The sequence below is a fragment of the Ambystoma mexicanum genome, chromosome 9 (genome assembly GCF_040938575.1).
Source record: "Ambystoma mexicanum isolate Mex_15411 chromosome 9, UKY_AmexF1_1, whole genome shotgun sequence".
In the NCBI taxonomy this organism is placed as follows: Eukaryota; Metazoa; Chordata; class Amphibia; order Caudata; family Ambystomatidae; genus Ambystoma; species Ambystoma mexicanum.
The window spans coordinates 897,324,404-897,347,995 of NC_090931.1; the positions used below are offsets into that span (position 1 = coordinate 897,324,404).

At 45.0% G+C, this 23,592-nt stretch overlaps 1 protein-coding gene across 1 annotated transcript in view; it reads left to right on the forward strand.

Annotated features, from left to right (window-relative positions):
• Window positions 1–23,592, forward strand: part of LOC138488752 (aryl hydrocarbon receptor-like) — a 654,410-nt gene that overhangs the window by 525,607 nt on the left and 105,211 nt on the right. The window contains exons 5-6 of the mRNA XM_069616026.1: window positions 1,647–1,770; window positions 12,525–12,655. Coding sequence (XP_069472127.1) covers window positions 1,647–1,770; window positions 12,525–12,655 — 255 coding nt within the window. The remainder of the gene's footprint in view (window positions 1–1,646; window positions 1,771–12,524; window positions 12,656–23,592) is intronic.

Genomic DNA, 23,592 nt, shown 5'->3' on the forward strand with positions numbered 1-23,592 from the left:
GGGGCGGGTGTTTTGATTTATTGCCGCAAACGCACTTGAACTTTGGGCGATCAATCCACAGATAAGATTAGCAGAAGATGGCCGCACCCAACACTTTGTTTTCGCATGTGTAAATGTGAGGAAAACTAAGGTAAGATGCATAGGAACATATTTTACGATCGATCACCGTATGCTTATAACGACTTGCCCGAACGATCGGGACAATAACATTTTTGAGTGCACTATTCCTTTAAGCTCTGGTGTTTAGTGTCTGGATATAGCATCTGCACTGCTCCTTGGTGCTGAGCATGTTTCTGACAGCTTCGTTGCTCACCTGCACAGACTAAGTGACATGTAAAGAAAGAGTTGCAATCCTACTGTTGCTACATTTCTTATAGTCTCTATTCATTCATCCGTGTCCACTGCATGGCTTCCAGCCAACACAGAATCAACAATGCTTAAGAAACCTGCAAGGTTTGGACCTCAACTCCATCCTCTTGAATCTGAATGCACACATGATTCTACTTGTACAGGCAAATTGGTTGTTATTTTCTAGTGAGAGTTCCACCCTGCCGCAGTCCAGGCTTTCTCTGTGAGATGTATTGGCTGACACATCCGCTCATTCTTTGGTACTCTATGGTTATACAGTATGCACGTGTAAATATATTTACCCCTCTTCTGGGCTGTGGTCTCCATTTGTCTCTGCCTTGTCACTGGATGAAAAGACTTGCCTAGTTCCTCTTTGAGCTCTATTCCCCAGTCCCCTGACACCTTATAGCATTAGTAAACCAGATATGCAGTGCATTTATTTTAGGAATACTGTTGAAAAGGAAAGAAAATGTGTCGGTGTGTGGGTTCAGTTTACAAGGTCCACAACCGCCACTATGCAATTAGTCAGATCAAAAAGCTAAATTGATATATGCATGGCTTCTACAGTACTTGGACCTCTCTATGCCCAAGCACTCCTGAGTGGACAATACAAGCTGGACCAAGTGCAGTAATTCAGAACATCTCCTCTTAAAAATGTTCTTATCTAGCATACATTAAAATAACTTGCTTTTCTTCATCCCTGACCTTTGTGTTGTAGATGCGTTCCAACAACTCTCTCACATACCATCTGCTTTGATATACAAGTTCTTTATTTCCTTCAACAGAAAAAGTGTGATTAAAGATCAACCTGGGAAATTATGGGTTTGGCCAGGCTGTTCATGTCAATGTTGTGGCACTTATTTCATGCTTTTAACTGACCGCCATGCCAATTCAAAATGCGGAAGCCAGCTGCAGCACAAATCTCAGGGTTGAAGGTATACATGTGAGTCAGATATCATTTCCTATTTCTCTCGATAATGGAATTGTCCAGTGCTGGGCCACACCTCAGATGGATGAAATGTTTTTGAACCTTGCCGTCCTTTCAGTCTCACATAGGATTTAAACTACTATGTGAAATTAAGTGGCTTGAAGCGGAAAATTAGCCCTAAAGTTTAACCTGCCCAATGTTTCCCCTCTTCACAGAGGTACACTTTATGTTGGGACTGAAGGACAGATAGATATTCCCTTGTTGCTTGTCGTAAGGTGTCCACTGGTGGATCTTCATTTTCAGCGCTTCACTACCCACTCATTTCCCTCTAGTATGGCTGACCTGATGCATTTCTGTGCTCTCTCTTCAGACAGATGTAATGCATCAGAGTGTTTTTGAGCTCATTCACACAGAAGACCAGCAGGAGTTCCGGAGGAACCTTCATTGGGCTCTGAATCCACCAGCGTTGCCTGAAAGGGACCAGTCTCCTGATGGTAAGTGACTCCATCCTGTATGCTGAAAGAGGCAAGTGGGCCAAACATCCAGTAATACCTGAGCACAGCGCGTCCACTGTTCAAACATTACTTTTTATGCTATTCACTGAACAGGGCCCAGTGCAATGATTAATGCTCAGGCAGAGTGTCATTATGTCGTCCCTCTTCCTTGCATTGAGGCCAGATCATGTTTCAGAGCCAAAATGCTCCTGCCCACTGCTGTTTCTCATTTGGATTTGACACATTTTAATCTGTTTTACACTGAATTTTGCTACTTTCAATTTAGTTGTGAGGTTTCACCACATTTGAATTTTGATAATGTGAGGTTTCACCACTTTTGAATTTTTTTCTACTGTGAGGTTTCACCACTTGAATTTTTTTCTACTCTAGGGTTTCACCACTTTTGAATTTTTTTCTACTGTGAGGTTTCAGTGCTTTGAATGTTGCTGCTGTGATGCTTCACCACATTTGAATTCTGCTACCGTGAATTTTGTATTATTGTAAGTTTGGTGGTTTTGAATTTTGCCATTTTGAATGTTGCTACTTTGATGTTTGTAGCACTTTAAGTTCTGTTGCTTTTGAATGTTGCCACTTTGACTTTTGCTACTGTGATGTTTCACCACATTTGAATGTTTTCTAATGTGAGGTTGCACCACTTTGAATTTTACTACTGGAAGACTTTGCCACATTTGGATTCTTCTACTGTAATGTTTTGTCATTTTAAGCTCTGCCGCTTTTGTTTATCTTTGGCATTTTGAATTCTGCTACTGTGACATTTGTATCATTTTAAGTTCTGCTGCATTTGAATTGTGCCACTTTGAACCTTGCAACTGTGAGGTTTCACCACCTTGAATTTTTCCTACTGTGAAGTTTCACCCCTGTGAATTTTGCTACTGTGAGGTTTGAACCATTTTAAGTTCTGCTGCTTTTGAATTTTACCATTCTGAATTTTGCTACCATGATTTCTATACCATTCTGAGTTCTGCTGCTTATTTAATTTTGCCACTTTGAATGTTGCTACTTTGAGGTTTCACCACATTTGAATTTTGACATTTGTCTGAACCTGAGCACACTGGAACTGTGCTGAATTGGTATCTGCAACCTCTGAAGTTGGCCACACTAAAGCAGCACTGGTCTCCATCTATACTACTTGAGTTTCCAAATTCAGAATACCGACTTACATCCATTCCACAATAAGCTAGTATATCTGTCATTCATCTAGCCTCCAATAACGGCCAACAGCGCCAAAATAAGTCTACAAATGGAGCAGCAGAAATGACACTGATCATCCAATCAGACACCGTCTGTACTTCTCCATCCTATCCACCCACCCAAGCATTTAAGAGACGCAACTATTAGCACATTCTACTTCACTGTAAACTACCACCCCCCACCCTCACCCACACACCCCCACACTTTCTCAGGACATTCTTTAAAACAGACACAAACCTCTTACAGCTGTTCGCACCCCACACACCCTTCCTTGATAAACACACAACCTCCTTCATCTCACACCCCTTCTATCTTCACTGGACACCTGACACACACCTCTCCTTCACCAAACCTACTCTCACCCACCTCCAGCATTTAAGCTCCCTCTCCTGTCAAATACAACCAACACATTCCACCCCAAACTTACATCCACTCAGACTCACTAACTCCTGCAATTCTAACACCTTACAATTCCACCCTTCCTATCTCTACTCATTATTTTCCCATAACCCCCGCCTCCTATCCAATCCTCTCACTCCCCCTTCGCTATCATCCATCACCCAACGGACAACTTCCCTTCTCCACCTCCAACCCTAATGCTTATTCCTCCCTACGTCACCTAACCACCCACTCCCTTTCATCAACCCTACCATCACTGCCACGCCTTCGCTGCTCTGCCATTTCAAACCTTCACTCCACATAACACCATTTGCAGCTTCCACTCTGAATCCGCCATGACTTTGAATTGCATAATCCACCTCCCGTTCATGGGTGACTGCCTCTACACACCTCATACAGCTTCTCCATATTCCACAGCTGCCACTCACACTGTTAATTCTCAGTCAACCCCTGACTCCTTTTGCTCATGCCCAGCACTAAGAGCGCCTGAGAGAACTGCTTCTGACCACTCGATATCCCAACCCCTATATGACTCTCCAACCAGCACCAGATTGAACAACACACATCTCCCCCAAAGGCCACCAGTCGGCACCTCTCCAACCCACCTGGCCCTCCTTATCACAAACTGAATCCCCCTAACTCTGTAAAAGCATTACCCTCCCAGCTGTTCCTCTGACAGCCCAACCAGAGCCTCGCCGTGCAGCACTAGGCACCTTGCAAGCAATTCTTTCCTCCACCTCCCACTCATCTCATCCACCTACTCTTGCTCACTCACACCCAGCGCTCTCTCAAAATAGAAGCAACAGCAACTGTGCTTCCTGTGCAGTACCTTCCAAACTATTCCCCTGTCTCCCACTAAGACAAAATAAATTCACACACATCTGCACCCCCTCATTTTCCCCTTAACCCCAAAATCCAGTGAAATACCTCCTCAACCTGCTAAGCAGCCTCCAAAGCTTGTAAACCAAGAGGTTCAACACCCACACCAGGAGGAGATTGTTTCCTGATTGCCCACACTTAATTGGATCACCAGCCCTAAAACAGAGATTGACCGCTTCTACCCTTCCCTATAACTCCACAGACTCTCCTTCTACAGATAAGCCCTCTCCCAGCACCCTGAACACTAGCTCACTCCTTCCTCCACGTACAGCATCATCTCTCCAAGTCACCTTGCCAAAAGACCCCTGACCTCTCGAACCAACCTGCCCTTCTCCACACAACCTCCAACACCATGTCTGCCATCACCTTCACCCCAACCCTCCGCAGACAACCTTCCACCACACCAAACTCCCACCCAGCATCTAAAGACCCCAGCCTAAAAAAATAACAAGTCTCCTCAAATGCATTCTCATCAATGCCAGATCTGTCTTAAAAAATGTTGTTACTTTACATGACCTAATCATAACGTAGTGTCCTGACATCCTATTCATCAACGAAACCTCGTTTTCCCAAGATTTCCTCCAACATGCACATGAGGCCTTCCCACTGGGATACAAACTAATTGTCCAAAATCGGGCCAGCAGGGTAGGTAGCATTGCCATCCTCCACAAAGTCTTTCTCTCTGCTTCTCATATTGACAACTTGCCCCAAACCCAAACTACGAATCCCTGCCCTCCCCCACCTCTACACACTCCTTCATGCTTAAATACCAGCCCTTAGGATAGAATATAACCTTTGCTGAATACCTAAACAACTCCATTGCAGCCATTATGATCTCCCACCCCATCTAATAGTATCAGGAGACTTCAACATCTGATTTGATATGCCCCTTAGTGCAATGGCCTGCTCACTGCTGGATAACCTCACAATGTTGCAGCTATCTCAGCTGATCTCAGCGAGAGCCACTCCACTGGTCACACCTTAGATGCATTCTTCGGATCCCCTGACAACCCCACCACTTTACCACCATGCCCGCTCATGGGAATGTCCCTCCTTTGGTAGCCTCTGGATCATGAACCCAATCCTGGATCTGGAATGAAATCAAAGTGATTCCATACCTGGCAGAGATATTACCCTCCTCTCAGGCCACCCTTTCTCTTTCTCTGGCTCAGGTCACCATCTCTAACTTAAATAACTGGTTCTCCGAAGCACTCAACTCCCTCTCGCCCCTCAGTACTTTCTGACACAGAAAATGCCATTCACTCAGATGGTTCTCACCAGCTCTCAAAAAACTGAAAACTTTGAACCATGTCCTTGAGCATAGATGGCACTCACACAAAGACACCCAGCAGAATTCCCTATGCCTCCCAGCTCAAACACTATCATGCAGAAATCTGCAAAGCCCAAATATTCTATTACAGAAACAGAATCTACAAAGCCCTGCACCCAACCAGGCATCTCTTTAAGCTTATCAGCAAATTCAATGACCCTGCATGCTTCATCAACTCACCCGCCACACATAATCCCTTCGTGACTCTCTCAGATCACTTCCACAAGTCCCTAGAGAGATACACTTCTATCCTGTCTAAATTTTCAATCCCCCACGCCATCTCACCCTCTCTAACAGAACCACCATCTACCCTTCCACTTTTCTCCTCACAGCTCTCCCCCTCAGAATTTATCAAACTACTATCACATAGCCTTCCAGCAGGCTTCCCGGGAGACCTTTGCCCCGCACCCTGCTAAAAGAAATCTTGTCCTCCACTTGTGCTGGCAATCTCGCACAATCCATCAACACTTCACTTGCTTCTGGTATCTTCCCAGAAGAATGTAAAACCTCCTTCATCAAGCCTCTCCCTAAAAAGACCTCCATTGACCGTCATCAAGCCTCTCCTTAAAAAGGCATCCCTTGACGTCTTGACCTGACCAATTACAGACCCATCTCAAATAACTGCTATATAGCCAAATTAGCTGACTGTGCGCCATACTTACAGTGATGGCTCTTTTGAGGATTAAACAAGATCATATACACTGCTCAATCAGGCTTCAGACCACTACTAGGAACAGAATCATGCTTGATTTCCATTTGGGAGGACATAAAAGACACACCGACTCTGATGGATGTGCTTTCCTAATCCTGTTTGAACACTCTGCAGCATTCAATACCATGGACCACTCCATCCTCACCAAGAGACTGCAAATCCTAGGCATTAGTCATTTAGCTCTGAAATGGATTGCATCGTTCCTCTTCAACAGGTCACAAATTGTACATTTATCTCTAATCTCCTCTTCACCCCACCCAGTCTTTCACAGGGTGCAGCAAGGGGTCTCACTCCCCCCTTTCTTCTTTAACATCTACCTGAACCCGCTTCCCGCCCTCACTCAATCTCACAGTTTATCATGCTACAACTACGCATGACGACACCCAACTCAACTTCAAAATCTCAAATAACCCTTCCACTATCTCTCCCGATCACGCAACCTGCTTCTTCAAGATGGAACTCTGAATGATGACCAATCATCTTCTACTTAACCCAGTCAAAACCGAGATCATGCTATGTGGAAGAAACTCTCCTTCCCTCAACCCATCCCCTGTACCCCTCTCTGTGCCCACCGCCCTTCAATTCTAACACAGTAAAAAAGCTTGGGTGCCTCATGGACACTGACCTGACCCTGTCACATCACATCAAGTTAATGGTAAAAATATGTTTCCTCCATATCCGTATCCTTCGCCGCAGGTTTCCTTTCCTGACCTTTCCACGCAGAGTTACCGCAATTATCACAACCATGCTATCAGCCCAGACTATATCCATGCACTATACTTTGGAGATCCCACCTCGCATCTGAGAAACTTTCAATGAGTGCAACACACTACTGTGGGAATACTCCTAGCCTAGGTCCTAGGGAACACATCTCTACTGCTCTCCAAGTTCTCCATTGGCTTCCAAACGGTCGGGATGCTACCTTCCAAGCAATTAGTAACACTCATCGAGTCTTTTACACTAAAGAACCTGAATACATGCAGCAACCGTTTGCTCGCTACAGACAAAACGGAAGCCTAAGATCTGGCTCAGCACGCATTTCTACTCGTAATCCCAGTGGCCAGATCATCTCCTACTGGGGCACCTCCTTCACAGTACAAGCACCCATAATTTGTAACTCATTCCCTGTTAACATCGGCCGCACAGAGGATCACCTCGTCTATAGGAAAGCACTAAAAACGGTATTGCCGGTATTACCCAAATTGGTCGTTTACAATTGTTCGAATGAACAATTGACCGAATTTAAAGGGTCACAATTGACCTTTTCACAATTGACCGAATATATATATATATATATATATATATATATTTAATGGTTTGGTAATATATATGTATGGGTTTTGGGGGGTTTGGCGTTGGGTGGGGGGTTTCCCCCCACATATATGGTACAATTGACCTTCACAATTCGGTCAATTGTGAAAAGGTCAATTGTCATTCGAGCAGTTGTAAAACGATCAATTCGTATACAACCCTAAAAACACATCTCTTTCCCTCTTCCTCCTCCCCCATGCATACCTAACCTGATCCACTTGCCCCTGCATGACAAACAACTCCCTCATCTACCTCAAACCACCCACCAAAACCCAGCAACCCCCTCCCACAACCTACATAACATGTTCATCAGCCTTCTGATTTAATCAATTTTGATCTGGCCGGTGTGACAAGAGCCAGCAAATGACATTGAAAGGAATCAGGCCCTAGGAACAAAAGTTATTCCAGCCCCTCACAGACCCCACCTGTCACTTGAATTTCAATGAATCGAGGCTCTGTTAACTTAAGCTGTTCTAGTACCTCACAAAGCCCACTTCTTTCTGAATTTTATGAAATTAGGCTCTCCTAACATAAGCTTCTCTAGCCCTTCCCAAGGGCCCACTGGATACTGTAGCCTTCTGCAACTTTCACTACCTAGTCCCCACCCATAGGAATTCAGCCTCTCCCTCAGGACCCCCTACAATGCTAAGCAGAAAGGATCAGGCAGTCAGAACCCATTCAGACGGGAAATTGACATTCAGGGGATTGACAGGTGGGAGCGAGTGGTTCCTCTGTAGAGGGCCGGGTATCCTGGAGACTGGCAATGGCAGCGCAGCTCTTCGAAAGCCATAACAATGGCAGTAGGCACTGTACAAATATCAAATAACATAGCATTTGCCGCTGGTGCCCTGTCAGTGCCAATAGGCAACACCTGCCACCTTGCCCACACCTTATAATTAGCACTACATGCAAATTATCTATGCAGCCATTTGAGCAATCGAATCAGATGAGAAATGTGCTCTCAAAATGTGGCATCATACCCATGTCATCTGCATGACAATCATATTCCATGATTTTATTGTTGTCTCAACTGTGCTTTTTACACCTAACAGGGGTAATGGAGGAGAGGGTCTAGGTCTATTGGATCATGGATGGGTAATAGTAGAGAAGAGATGCCAGCCATCATGGGCACCAGAAAGAAGGGGACTTTGCTCAAGGAAAATGTGAAGTGGCCACTTTTCACGAGAAAAAATCCTGAAAGGATAAATAAATTGTAATCCTGAATGGATTCAGGAATGATGAATTACCAAACCTCACCTCACCTCTGTACGGGGGTGTGGCTAACGAAGGGTTGGTTCATACATCCAGGTAATGGAGGGGAAGTGACGGTGTAGTTGGTCAATTGATATGTTCTGCGATCACCTTTATACAGTGCAGCTGAGGTGTCAACATTCAGACAGTGGAGGGCAGGCAGCAGCACTTATAGACAATAGAGAGAAGGCCCCATCAACTTTTAACTGTCTTGGGTGGCAGTGGTAGGGTGCCAACACTCATAGACAAAGAAGAAAATATGCATTCAGAAGCAAGCATTGAAGGTGTGGCAGCATTCTTAGATAATGGATAATGGCCACTCATACACATGGTCAATGGTATTGTGACCTACAGCCTCTTCACAAAAGGAGGCGAAGGGTCAGCGTCCACCAGCATTGAAGGACAGACCTCAGCACATATGTTATGGAAGGAAGATGCCAGTAGCCATCGGCAATGGAGGGTGTCTGCTAGAGTCATTAATTATATAAGGAAGATGGTGTGCATCATACTCAATACAGAAGTCAGTGCCAGCCATAGGCAATAGGGAGTATTTGGCAGTATCCATGTGCTATGAATTGGTGATGTGCGCATAAAGATGAAATGCCAGCATCACTCAGTCAATGCATTGGAGACATGTGCCCTCAATGGCTATGAAGAAAATAGGCCAGTACTTCTAGACAGCTGAGTTGCTTCAACTCTTGGTACTGGAGTGGGGTGCACATCAGCAGGAGGAAGAATGATTAAGGGTGCAAGTCAGCTTGTTAGGGTGAAAGCTAGAGTAGAGATCACCAGACAGAGGGAGGAAGGACACAAGTAAATCAACAGAAAACAAGCAACCAGGTGGCTTCTCTCCTAAGAGGCACAAAAACACTACTAGTATTTCCCAGAACATATTCATGGGACATGGGATGTCTATCTGTTCACTTGCGCCTCCATGGTAAGAGCATGTCAGCCTATGGTGTTCCCTCCCCGGAGGTGAGCGAGAGAGAGCATGCCATCGTGAGTTTGCTTAGTCCGGGGAGTTGATGAGAGTATCTGGCAATGGTAACTGCAGCATCATGGGATTACTAGGAGATACTCCTGTGGTGCCTGTTAAAAATGTCCGCTGCTCGCCTTGGCCATGGAACCCCTGGCCCAACGCATCCGCTGAAACCCTCAGATCAGGGGCCATCAGATAGGCCCGGCCCAACACAAGGTTGCTCCCTACGCAGAAGATGTCCTACTGATCATCACTGATATTAAGGCCTCCATGAAGGCGGCCTTGGCCGAATTCCAAAGTTTCGGGAGGGTAGAAGGTTTCGCCATCAATTTTGGAAAATCGGTGGCCCTAGGGGTGGGTCTGGGCCCAGGCGAACTGGAAACCCTAGAGAAGCAAAGCCCATTCCAATGGAGCGTTACATCTATCCCATACTTAGGGGTCCATATCCCCGCACACCCAGCAAAAGTATATCAGATGAACTTTCAGCCCCTCTTCGAAGAATTGGAAAAGGACCTCAGCCACTGGCAGTCACAAGAGATCTCCCTCATTGGCCGCATGACAGCGTGCAAAATGAACCTTCTTCCACGGTTCCTTTACACCTGCTCCTCTCTTCCTCTCTCAATCCCGCTCCCCCCTCTGCAGCGACTTCAACGGAGAATGATTAACTTTATCTGGAAGGGTAGGAAAGCATGTATCCACCGAAGAACCACGATGATCAGTACAAAACAGAGAGGACTGTGGGTCCCAGACCTCCGCAAATACCAAATTGCAGCGCAGCTGGCCCACTTTCATGCATGGGGAATCGCTTCGGGGCGCCCAAAGTGGGTGGAAATCAAACAATAACATCTTTCTCTCCCCCTGCTTTCTTCCATTCATTCCCTCCTCACTGCGCCAAGCCTGGCCTGACTTGCTGACATCAACTAAACAATCAATGAGGGCCTGGGACTGGGCCCGCAAGCACAGAGGTATCCCAGGGGACCTGTGCGCATTCTCCCCAATCTTCCTTAACCCAGCTTTCTCCCCGGGTGCTTGCTCAATGAACTTTATAAATTGGGTGGCAGGGTGTCTCGAATCACTGGGGCAGCTCTTCTAAGGGGGCACCCCTCGCACCTTCGAACAATGCAAAACAGCCTTCCAACTTGCAGAAACAGACAGGTTCTCATACGCCCAACTGAGGCACTGGTGCTCCCACCCCCAGACCCGATGGGCAGAAACTCGAACCCCCGCCCCCCTGGAGCTCACAATAAATGACCTGCCAGCTCTTGGGAAGATCTCGGCCCTCTATAAACTATTCCAGGAAGACCCTTTGCTCAGCAAGCCCTCCTACATGGCCCAATGGGAGACGGACCTAGGTCACGGTATAGAAGAACATTCCTGGATGGACATTTGGACAAGAACGCGCACTGCTTCCCCCTGCATCACTAATCGGGAATGTGCCCATAAACTGCTCCTCTGCTGGTACTCCCCCCCCCTTCGCCTTCACCACTTCCAGCCGGCGTTGGACCCACACTGCTGGCGCCTCTGCGGCCTTCCAGGATCCTATTTCCACACGTGGTGGACATGCCCCAAAGTAAGGGTGTTCTGGTCCCAATGCCTCGCCGCAATAAAGGATATCACCCAAGTGGCTTACTGCAGGCCCCCGAGCAGGTCCTCCTGGGGATACCGATCCCAGACTCCTACCCAAGGACTGGTTGGAAGGCAGCACTAATAACCCAACTCCTGCTGGCGGCCAAAATCACGGTGGCATGCCCGTGGAAGGCCCCCTGAGGATCCTTTGGTGGGTCAAAATCTGGGATATTATGGTATCCAAAAAGGTTACGGCCACCAAAGCGGGCCTTCTCCATAGTTTCATGAACATTTGGACTCCGTTGTTGGATTAGGACCAGAACTACCCGGCCCTGACTTATAAGCCACGCCTGATAGCGAGAGCCCTCCACTTCACCAGCGAACACTCAGTGCCTGGTCTGGCCCAATGAGTCCGGGAAATTAATCCCATCTAGGGATAATGGGGGAGGGAGGGGGGAAAAGCCAAATCATATGCATATTAAGGGGATGCAAGCAAAAGTTAATGTATATGTTCTCCGATGTGCTGTGTTATAAATAAAAAAAATTTAAAACAAAAAAGTCTGCTGCTCGGACGAGCTGCATCAGCAAGGAACTCTGTGGGACCCAGCACATAAAATCTTGGGGAGGAAGAATAAAGCCTTGCCTTCAAACTGTAAACTAAGCTTTTACTTTCATTGTACTTCTTTGAAAGAGATTTGTGTTGTTCTTTGCTCGGGAGATTGCTTTCCCAATCCTGAAAATGCTGGGTGGACTCAGGCCTAGACGAGCCATGTAGAGATGATTCCCTTGACAAACCTTGATTCAAAATCACTTCTGGTGACCAAGGGGTTGCCATGGGTTAGACTATTATAAATCGCTGCTGAGTGCTTGCTTAGAGACACATTGAACATCCTTTTTCCAGTGCATTGGTATATACTCTGTCCTTTTGCATTGTGCTGCCCTGACCCTAAATGCAATGACTGTCAAGGCGTCTCTGAAGCTGACTTGACTAGTTCTGGCATTGGTGCTTAGACAAGAAGAACCTGGAGTTCATTCTCTTCATTTTGTTACGCGTGTGCTTTGGAATAAACTGCACCTGTGGGTTATTTATATTTTCTTTTCTCGTTGTTTGTCAGGTGAAAAGGTTGTAAACTCTTCTGTTGTAGCCTACAAACCAGAGCAGCTGCCACCGGAGAATTCTGCCTTCTTGGAGCGCAGCTTTGTCTGCCGGTTCCGCTGCCTGTTGGGCAACTCATCTGGATTCCTGGTGAGTCACTGGAGCACTAACACATTGAAAGGTTACCTGGATGAACAGAAACTAAGGGTAGTCCTGTGAAAAAAGACATGCAAAGACATATATATATAGCCCATTTCCCCAATTATGTGTGCCACCCATAGTTTGGGACTCATTACAAGTGAGGCGATAAGGGGTTACCAGCGCTGGTAAAGGTACCGCGCTGTTAACCCCATACCGCCTCATTACGAGGTCCCCCCTCGTGGGACCCGCTCTGGACATCTGGTCAGACCAGACGTCCTTTGCAGGTCCCGCAAGGGGACCAGCATGCTAACAACGGGCCCGTCATTAACGGGCCCGTTGTTAGCATGCTCCCCATTTCCTTTGAGCTCTATGGGGGCTCAAATGGGAATGGGGATGGTCCAGGTCCGGGTTCCCTGAATGGGGAAATACCGGGCCCTCCAAAGTCAGAATGGCCCGGAATTTCCCCATTCAGGGACCACGGACCCGAGTTTGGAGTCAGCCATGCCCTTATTAAGGGCATGGCTGCCTCCAAACTCATAATGAGGCCCTTTGTTTTATCGTGATATGCAAATTTGTTTGGTCATTCAAGCAGCCACGCAATTTTATAAACATACCTTTAATTTATATTTAGTAGTAAAACGGTACAGTAATACTATGTCAGAACAGAGTACACCATTATCTTCAGCAGGTTGCCTTGCCTCTATACATTGTCAGCAAAGAGGTATATAATTACATTGACTAACAGATGTACATATACATTTTTACATTAATCAGTGAGAAAAAGAGTGGAAAAATATACTTTTAAAATCTCATAGTTTGTACACCGCTGTTAAAGTATAGCGTGCAGTAAGCCCAACATGTTTCGCTCCCCATGTGGATGATAGACCTTCTTCAGGGGAAGCAGCATAGGGGTTCCACAAGCAACTGAGGGAAGCAATGGCTTATAAAACCCTATTTTCTTTTATTTTTATATTTGTGTTTACCAAAACTGATTGGTTTTACAGAGGAGCAGATGTTCTCTGAAATTGCGTATTAGGCTCTTTTATTTACTCAGTTTCCTGGGAACCTTCCTTTTCAATTTCCGCTAAAGCAATTTGCTGAATTTTTACTGTAGCGATTTCCCAGGAAGTTTTTTGTCCACTTATCAGACGTGGCCACCAAGTCGCTTCTTCGCGATCCGAGAAGGTCTCTAGGACCAAAGATAGATCGTTGTTTCTGTTTTTTTGCAGTGCCGGGCATGACGTCAGTAGATGGCGAACTGATTCGACTTCCTCTGCCTTTTTGCATAACCTGCAGGAGTTTGTATTTGTCAGGCCTCTGATGTGCAGGATTTCGTTAGTCAGTAGTAAGTTCAGTCTTGCTCTTAGGAAGAACTGTCTTAACAGTCTGCTACGGAATATTTTGTAGATTTCCGCTATATCATTTACTTTTCTTGGGAGCAATGGCAGGTGGCTTAAGAGTTTGTTCTTTTCCGCCCTCTCTAAGGTGATTATCCAGTCCAGTTCTTCTATTTTTTTTTATTCTGAGAGGATTATGGTGTAGCTCATCCTGAGTGCATGTAATTGACTAAAGTTGATCCTTTTTTTGGCAGCCCATGACGATAGCATTTTTGATCCATCTGTCTTGATTTCTGTATTTATCAATTTATACAGGGGCGATGACTCTGGTAGCAGGATGTTCTTGTATAGTGACATGCTGCTGTTTTCCGCTATGGCTTTTAGAGATGTGAGTCCCAACTCTCTCCTAATGGCCGGCAGTGAGGTTGAGTTGGGTAGGGACAACACAGACCTCCAAAAGAAGCCTTCAATCCTTTCCCAGATCTCCTCCGGTATCGTTGGCATTGCCTCAGCGCCATATATCAAGCACAGGACCACTTTCGCTTTATAGTACTTGAGCAGGGGGATCAGAGAGAAGTGACCGAATTTGTTGTCCAACATGCGAGCTTGTGTTGTCAGTGTTCCCGCTTTGGTCCAGATGAATCTTTGCATGCTCGCTTCTGAGCGAGTGTTGTCCAGCATGACCCCCAGATATATGAATTCGGCCACCACTTTGATTTTGATGTTTTCTAGTTGCCATGATGTAAAGTTAGCCCATTTGTTTTTTTTTGTTGATTTGCAGCTTGTTGGTTTCTATATAGTCTGATAAGTTGGTTAGTTGACGCTGAAAGCCAATCGGTGTTTAGTCAACCAGGGTGATATCATCAGCGTAGAGCATTCTTTGGACCGGTGTCTCCCCAATTTACGGTGGAATTTTCGGTGGAAATGCTTTCACGGTTGTTGTTGAGTCTTTATAGTCGCCTATGATGGCTGTGAACAGCATCGACGTCAGGGGCAGCCCTGCTTCACCCATCTTGTTGTAGGGATTTCGTCTGATAGTGTACCGTTTCTGTTCAGCTTCACATGCATCGATGTTCCTGAGTCGAGGGCTTTTATAGGCTCCAGGATCTTCTTTGGGCAGTTGGCGGCCAAGAGTTTTACCCATAGTAATGGTCTATCTACCATGTCAAACGCTCGGGTGAGGTCTATGAATGATAGGTACAGCTTTGTGGTCCCCTCTTGAGTTTCACTTTTGAGGATACTCAGAATCATAATGTTGACGATGGTCCGGGAGTTTTTTCGAAATCCAGCTTGAAATGGATCGTTGAGAGGTGCAGATTTGATCCAGGCTTGAAAGTCCCGTAATAGGAGCGAGCCGAACACTTTTCCAATCGTGTCGAGGAGGGCGATTGGTCAATCGTTTTGAGGATTTGCCCTATCTCCTTTTTTGAAAATTGGGACCACCACCGCCGTGGTCCATGACCTCGGTAGCGATCTGTCGGTGGCGCATTTTTTGAAAACCATGCTGATAAATGTCGACCACTCTTCTGGAAAGTTTTTGAGGTCAATATTCGTCACTCCGTCCGGACCCGGGGCCCGCAAAGCTTTTAATTTGGGAATGGTTGTTTGAATGTCCTCTTTATTTGCTAGATCAATCCATCCGGCGTTGCTCTCAGTGTTGTCGGTGTGTCTCGTCTCCGATTGGAGCTCTGAAGAGTGCTGTGAAGTGGTCTATCCAGCTGACATCACTCACACTGTTCGACTGAGTGAGTTCGGTGTGTGCTCCCGATGACTTAATCAGAATCCAGAATTCTCCAGCATTTTTTTCAGCATTTCTTCAGAGTCTGTTTGGTATAGAGCGATCCGGTGGTTTCTCAGCCATGCTTTGTAGGACTTTGCTTCTTTATTCATTTACCTTTGCGCCGCTGGTGAATTTGTGATTTTTGCCTTCCTTCTTAAGCGTCTCAAGACGACTCTTTTCGCTACCAGCTGCTTGTTATAATGGTACAAACTAGGGTCCCTCAGTGCAGGTTTTTTCCTTATCTTAGACTTGTACTGGCTCAATAGCGGTTGGTAATCCGGTTCTATCTCGGCTAGCGATTTGTTGCCAGTCAGGTGCTTGTGGTAGTTGAGGGTAAACTCTTTTATTCTTGACTCTGTTAGTTTTAGTCGAGTCCCTCGGATGTTGCACTCGATTTGTGGTTCGCTCCTCAGTGCCCCTCGACTTGAAGTCGCCCAAGTCGCTTTGAGAAGGTTGTGATCGCTTGCAGCGGTTTTTATGACTTCAAGTTGCCAGCTTCAGCATATTTTCAGATGTGAATATATAAGCGATTGTCGCGCTTGAGATGTCTCTTTCCCACGTTGGCTGCGATTTGGGTTAGGGAAAGCTTGTGCAAAGTTGTAGCAGCCCATGACTCCATCAACTCCAGCCATCGTGCTCCTCTTTTTTCCGATGGTGTAGTTCCTCGCTTCAGTGCCTCCGACGATAGGGGGCACCTAGCGTTCAGGTCTCCACGAATTATGATGCAAGTCACTTCTGTTTCAGCATAGAGCGAATCAACTGTTTTTTCTATGCTTTTTAGGAAGCATTCATCTGTTGTAGTTTGGCGGTTCCAATAGACGGAAATAATTGCAACCAGTAGCACTTTTTCTGGATTGGTTTTGAGATCTAACATGGTCCAGCTTGTCAGCACTGCCAGATGGTTCAGAGAGACTGACAGTGTCCTTTGGATGCTGATGCCTCTTCCTGAGCGGACCGCCAATAGTATTCCTGCTGATGGACGGCCCAAGGCGCTTTTTTTCACTGGCGAGATTATTATGCTGAACCCATCAAGAAATGGTGTTTCAGATAACCATGTTTCTTGGAGGGCTAAAATATCGAAGTCGCTCAAATTTACGTCACCCTTTTTCATCAAGTGCTGATATCCACGCCTGTTCCATGAGCCCAAGTGTAGTGTAGTCATTGACTGAGAAGGATCTTCTAGCGTCCCTGATGGTTGTACCTCTATTCCGTCAGTAGCAAATTGCTATTTTTTATTCTGAGACGCCAATGTTTTTGGCAGCCAGGCCCACAGTTGTTTCATTGGCAGAACCGTATTACTTCAGAAGAAGACTTCTAACCAGGAAAAAAGTGTTTGTGAATAGTGGGTCTTTTTTCTCTTGCTCAATAAAGGTTCATCTTTTAGAAAGGGTTCCCATCTATATGAAGATCTTGGATGAAATGTGAAGTAGTATTGACAGGACCCAAGACGGGCAGAGTGAAAAGAGGAGCAGTTTGATATATCGCTGAGGCTGATTGTTGAAAAAGTTGAATGTGCTGCTTCAGGCCAACGGCTACAAGTAAAGAAGTCACTGGAGCACACTTGCTTCTTCTTGCATTACTGGCAGGTTGTTTTTAGTTCTGTGCCCCCAATTTAAGGTAGAAAGATCATTTGTCCATGGTTGAACTAATGATGTCCTTTAAAGACACACTCCTGTTGTAGTCACTGTGGCTGCCTTTGGGGTATAGTCTGGAGATGCTCAGATGAAACAACAATTGAGCAGTTGAAACATAAGATTTAGGGCCAGAAAAGAATGGTGAGAGGCCAATATTATCTGTAGATAGTCCCAACATACGTAAAACGTCAGATACAGGAAGACCTAAAAGACGACCAATTTCCGAGAAATAAGTAAAATATGACAGAGTGAAATGGTGTTTAACAGGAACAACTCTACCAGCCTGAGATGATCCCCTCGTGTGTTGGCCTAGTCTTGAGAGAGGTGCTTCTATAATCTGTCATTCATGCTTGAAATACCAGCTGAAGATGGATTTCCACAAACTATTTCTGTTCATATTATTGAATTTATAGCAACACGTTCCTCTAAATGAAATTTGAGATTTGCGAGAATTTGGAAATACCACAACATGGTGCAGTTGATAACAAAAGTATCTGGAACGTTTCTGGCCCTGTGTTTTGCGGGATGGATAGACTGCAAACAGCTTTTCGAGGGAATCCATTGTCAACTCCACCCTAGTCTCACCTGCGGCTGAGCATGGTGCTATCACATCAGCGCCCATGCCTCAGCCCCACGGCACAGGAAAGGGAAACACCACGCTGGCGAGCCAAGACACTGTTATTGGCAAACTCGCCTACTGTATGAGAAAAACGGAGCCAAGACACTGTTATTGGCGAACTCGCCTACTGTATGAGAAAAACAGAATAACTTTTGTCTCAGATAACCTTCCTTCTGACTCTCTTCCCCCTTTGTCAAAGGACCCCTTCCCTCAACGTCCCAGACATACCCAGTATGAGGTGTCATGGGGCCAAACCTCACCGAGTCCCACAGGATTTGGATTTGAAAAATCCAGCAACTCTGAGGAAAAATCCTACATGACATGTTATGTTATGTTATGTTATGTTACTTGGCATTTATATAGCACCTTATGTGTCATTGATATGACCTCAAAGCGCTGGGCATGAGCAACGCACATTAGAAACTTAGGAGGAGTTCAGGATAAAGTAAAAAGAGGCAAATTTAAGGGAATGCTAGTAGGAGCAGTGACTTACAAGGTGCGTGCTATCGCCAGGACCGCAACCAGTCATGGCCTCGCTGCACGGGAGGTTGGAGAATAAGCGGAGAGGGCAGTAACGCATATACGAGCAGAAGGATGTGGCACCTGGAGAAGTGTTTCGGGGGGCAGGATCCCAGAAGGAGCGCAAGCGAGGGCCGGGGGAAAGTTTGGGGTGGAGCCACCTGCACCTCGAGTGCAGGAGAACTAAACCTGGACAAAAGACACACACAGTCCAAACAGTCATACCAGGGCCATTAAATCCATGGCAATAAAAAAGACATGGCCAAGCGCCCATTTACTCTTTCTCTCTCCTTTAAATCTTCCACGATGGAAGAATGGCTGTTTTATCTTGCCATCTATGTCCTCCTTTTTATTCACTGTTAAAAGGAAATGTTCTTTTGTCCTGCGAGTATTTTCAATTTGCTAGACTTTCATATTGACAGATTGACTGGATCATCTTGACTTTTCCTGTTTCTGTTTCTATGGTTGCTTTTGTCTTGCTCTTTTTATTTCTCAGGCCTTACAGTAATTATGTTTCTACCACAACTTTATTGTACCAATTCATACATTCTGTTACAGCGCTTAGGTGTTAGCACTTTGGAAATAATTAAAATACAAATACACAATATCCAAGACTCAGAAATGTTTCCCTAAATATCTTTCATATAATTTACCTTGCTTCCTTGTACCTACCTATTTCTTGCCCTGATGGCTGATAATATCTGCACTGGTCACATTAGTCAGTAACGGCGGTAACGAATTATGACCACTTTTTACTTGCACCGCTGAACTAGTAATGAGGCCTTTTGTGTTTTATTGAAGAAGTCTTGCCAGAATTGACTCACATTACTTCAGCAGGCCTGTGCGTATGAATGCCTTGCCAAAGGTTAATTACTGCAGCTATTTAGAATAGTTTCTTGCATTTAAAAAAAAGTAATTTTAAATCATGTCTCATACATTTAGTGACGTTACGTTTTTAAAAACAAGGCGCAGTTCTATTTGATCCAAAGATACTTCGAGGGATTTGTCAAGAGTACTGCAGGGCAGCATCAACATAACACATTGCAATCACTTTGAGGGCTCAGCATGCTTCAACGTTTCAAAAAATGAAATCAAATATGTAGCCTGTCAAACCCAAAAGCAGCATGGCGTTTAGCTTAAGGGTGAAAGCAGTTCACATAGTGTTCAAATATCTATTTTATAACATTTATAACAAGAGAAGTCTTTGAAATATGGAAATCTGTGGAGCAGATTTGCCTACAGACAAAAGTACACAACATTCATCCCTATTCAAAGCTGCATTCTTTCCTGTGTTGATGTAGGGTATTTAAAGCATACTTCAATGTTAAAGCTTTTAATAGTTCTTGGAAGATAATTTGGAGCGCCTGTGGGTGTGTCATTATGGACCTGATTCATGGAGTGTTTTCCTATGGGATTGCGCCATTATAAAACGCTTCTGTGGATCAGGCCCTACGTGTTTTCAGCGGCTTTGGACATGGTCAGATTGCCTTCTACTACATTATCACTGGGGGAAGACTTGTACATTTTGTTGGTTACAAATATTACCTATGCTCAGGATTCTGGCACTTTCACAAATCTAAAACTCAAGAAATAATACCTCAATAAGCACTTTCAATGTGGGAGGAAATTACCTTAAAAAATATTGTGTGTTCAAAAAAGTAATGTTTGTTAAGAGACTGCAGATGATAGCTATTTGGCCTACCAAATATTAAGCACTGTATATGATCAAGCAGAGACAACGTGTGGCATTGGGCATTACAGCAAGCTGCCCAACATGGAAAATTCATCTGGCCTGCCACAAAAAGATCTGGTAAGGCTCATAGACCTTACCTTTGACAGAGAGGTCCTCATTCAACCTACCAATGAGAATGTTCTGACTCACTGCAAAATAGATTTATTTATTTATTTTGAAATTTGTTGTGCGCACCTAACACCGGGGCATCTAGGCCCTGGTTATGTAGGAGTGGCGGTTACAGTAGTTGCATATTACATTTGGTTACAGTCATTACATGTTGCATTAGGTTACATCCTATAGGAGCAGTTATATAGTAAAGTACATGAAAGTTATGCCATAGTAGATAAGGGTCGATGGGAGTCCAGGAAGATTGCTAGTGTGTCCTTCTGTATAAGGTTATTTTACTTCTAGTTGTCTTGGCAGTAGAGCCAGATTTTCAGGACTTTGAGGAAAGACCAGAGGGAGGGATCTGGTCTCAGAACTAAGGGCAGGGAATTCCATTGTTTGGCCGCAATCACCAGGAAGCTATATCCTCCTGCTTTTTGGCGTCTGTATCGAGGGATAGCAAGGCGGAAGGAATATGCAGATCGGGTGGGTCTATTGAACTGGACTTTGGAGATTTGTCTATCAAGGTAGATTGGGGCACTGTTTGATAGACATTGGTGTGTTAGAGATAGTGTTTTGAATATCATGCGTTCCCGGACCAGGAGCCAGTGGATATTTTGTCTAGCTGATGAGATGTGATATTTTTTTGGAATGTTGAGTGACACTCTTACAGCATTGTTCTGGATGATTTGTAGCTTGTTAATGTTTCGGGAGTCAGATCCTACAAAGAGGAAATTACATTAATCAATCCTTGACAGTGTGAGAGCTCTAGCGAGGGTGATGCAGTTGTCAGTGGTAAGGAAAGGTTGGTTGGCATTGATCAGTGTGGTGATGTAAGCTGCTGCCAATGCGATTGCGAGTCAAGATAAACTCTTAGTGTTTTACCTCTTTTGCTGTAGTGATAATGTGCCATCAATGGTGAAGGATTTATAGGAGTCGGACAGGTTATTTAGCCGAGATTGACTGCCAATGAGGAGTGTTCAGTTTTCTTGTTTTTCTTGTCATTAAGGCAAAGCTTGTGTTGCGCCATCTAGGCTTGACTGGTTAGGTAGATTTCGCTCAGGACGTTGGGAGTCAGTGACATAGTTGCCGGTGATGGGTAGAAGTGTTTGGGTATCATCCGCGTAGTTAGTGTACGTGACACCCAGTTTGTCTAGGAGGTAGAAAAGCAGCTTGGTGAACACATTGTACAGTGTTGGTGAGACACAGGAACCTTGGGGCACTCCACATGTTACTGGGTCTGGGGGGGGCAGCCGCGGTGGTTGAGAATGCTCTCATGGTGCGGTTGGATAAGAAGGATTCAATCCACTTTATGGAGTTGGCTGAGAAGTGGGCAGCTAGCGTGAGGTGTTGGCAGAATATTTTGTGATTTACCAAATTAAAGGCTGCTGAAAGGCTGCTGAGAGGTCAAGTCAATTTGATTGAGGGGAGAGGACGGGTAAATATTCCAGTGTGGATCTGGAAAAGATCCCAGGAGAGGAAGTGGAGTCAAGGCTGTAAAAGCTACTTCTTGAACTCCACTGTGAGGAGTTTTTCAATAAAGGGGCAGAGATTTTGGAGGAGATTTGTAATAAATATTCACTTCTAAAATTAAAAGTTACAAAAAATCCAAATCATGGTTTGGACCAGCAGTGGCCCTTATGCGTAAACAGGTATGCCAGGCCAATAAAGGGTGGTGGACTTCCAAACAGGATAGAGGTGCAGTGAAGGTGAAAGTGCTGTGAAAGGAATACAAATTAGCTCTTTTTACAGCAAAAAAAGAGTTCCTCCAAAGACAAATCAAACAGGCAGGAAACCAAGCTAGAGCACGATTTGATGTAGTGGCAAAGTTTAGGAACCCAATGTGTACGGCAGCTCCCACTACTGCTACCCAGGAACAGGCTAACAAGTTTAATAACTTGGATATCCAGAAAAGCATTGCCAAAGTGAAAATGGGAGAAAAATGGGAGGAGCCCCTAGAAGAGAGAAGTTCTAAAGGGAGAAGATGAGAGCTTCCATTTTAAAACCATTGAAAATGAGACTGTGCTGGCCCAGAGACTCCACCTGAAGCCTACAAAGGACCTGGCATTTCCAATACCAGCGTGAACAGCCATTCGGTTGGCAGCAAATCTTGCGCCATTCCTAACAAAGTTTATAAATAAATCCTTAATGGAGGGTTATGTTCCAAGTGCCTTGAAGGGAGCACTGGTAAAACCTCTATTACAAAAACTTAGACCCAATAGTTCTTAAAAACTATCATCCAGTAGCTAAACTATGCTGGCCCACTAAAACCTTAGAGAAACTGGTTTGTGGCCAATTTCAGGATTTTGTGGACAACAAGAGCCTCCTGGATGAATGTCAGTCGGGGTTTTGGCCTAATCATGGAACAGAGACCGCCTTATTGGCAGTTGAGGATGATATGCTAGAAGCCGCAGATGGGAGAAGATCCACAATATTGTTGATGCCGGACCTATCTGCTGCCTTCGATACGATCGACCATAAGATCATTCTTCTACACATTGGGATGGTTGGAAGAGCCTCAAAAGTAGTGGTAGAGTGGTTCAGTTCCTTCTTGAAGGACAGGACCCAGAAGTAACACTGGGAGGTTTTCTCTCAGAACTACTATGGGCTTCCACAGGGATCAGCATTGTCACCACTGATCTTTAATCTATACATCCATCCACTGTTTGATATATTAAGGAAGTATGGATTGAGATTTCACTCTTACACTGACGATACCCAGATTTATGTGGAAACAGAGAATATAGAGGAGGCCTTTGAAAAAATTGACCAATGCATGCAGGAAATTAAAAAAAGTATAGCATGCAATCAACTACAGCTTAATGCAGCCAAAAATTCTATTTGGAGCAGTGAGCAATTTGAGGACTGAAAAACAAAAGATAACCCCATGGATTTTAGGAGAAGAAATCCAGCTTTCAAGGAAAGTAAAGAACTTCGGATGCATATGGCAGGAAAACCTAGGGAGTGAAGCCCAGTTAGGTGCCCAGGTGAAGGCTGCGTGCTACTCCTTGCGTATGCTCAGGAATGTGCTCCCTTTTGTGGCAGCGGAAGATCACCCAGTGGTCATAGGGGCATTTATTAACTCCCATCTCGACTACTGCAACAACCTACTGCCTACTGCCAGGGATCTCAGCTAAACAGATGATGAGACTTCAAAGGGCCCAGAACGCAGCAGTTATGCTGATTGCCCATTTGGGAAAAAGAGATCATGTGTCAG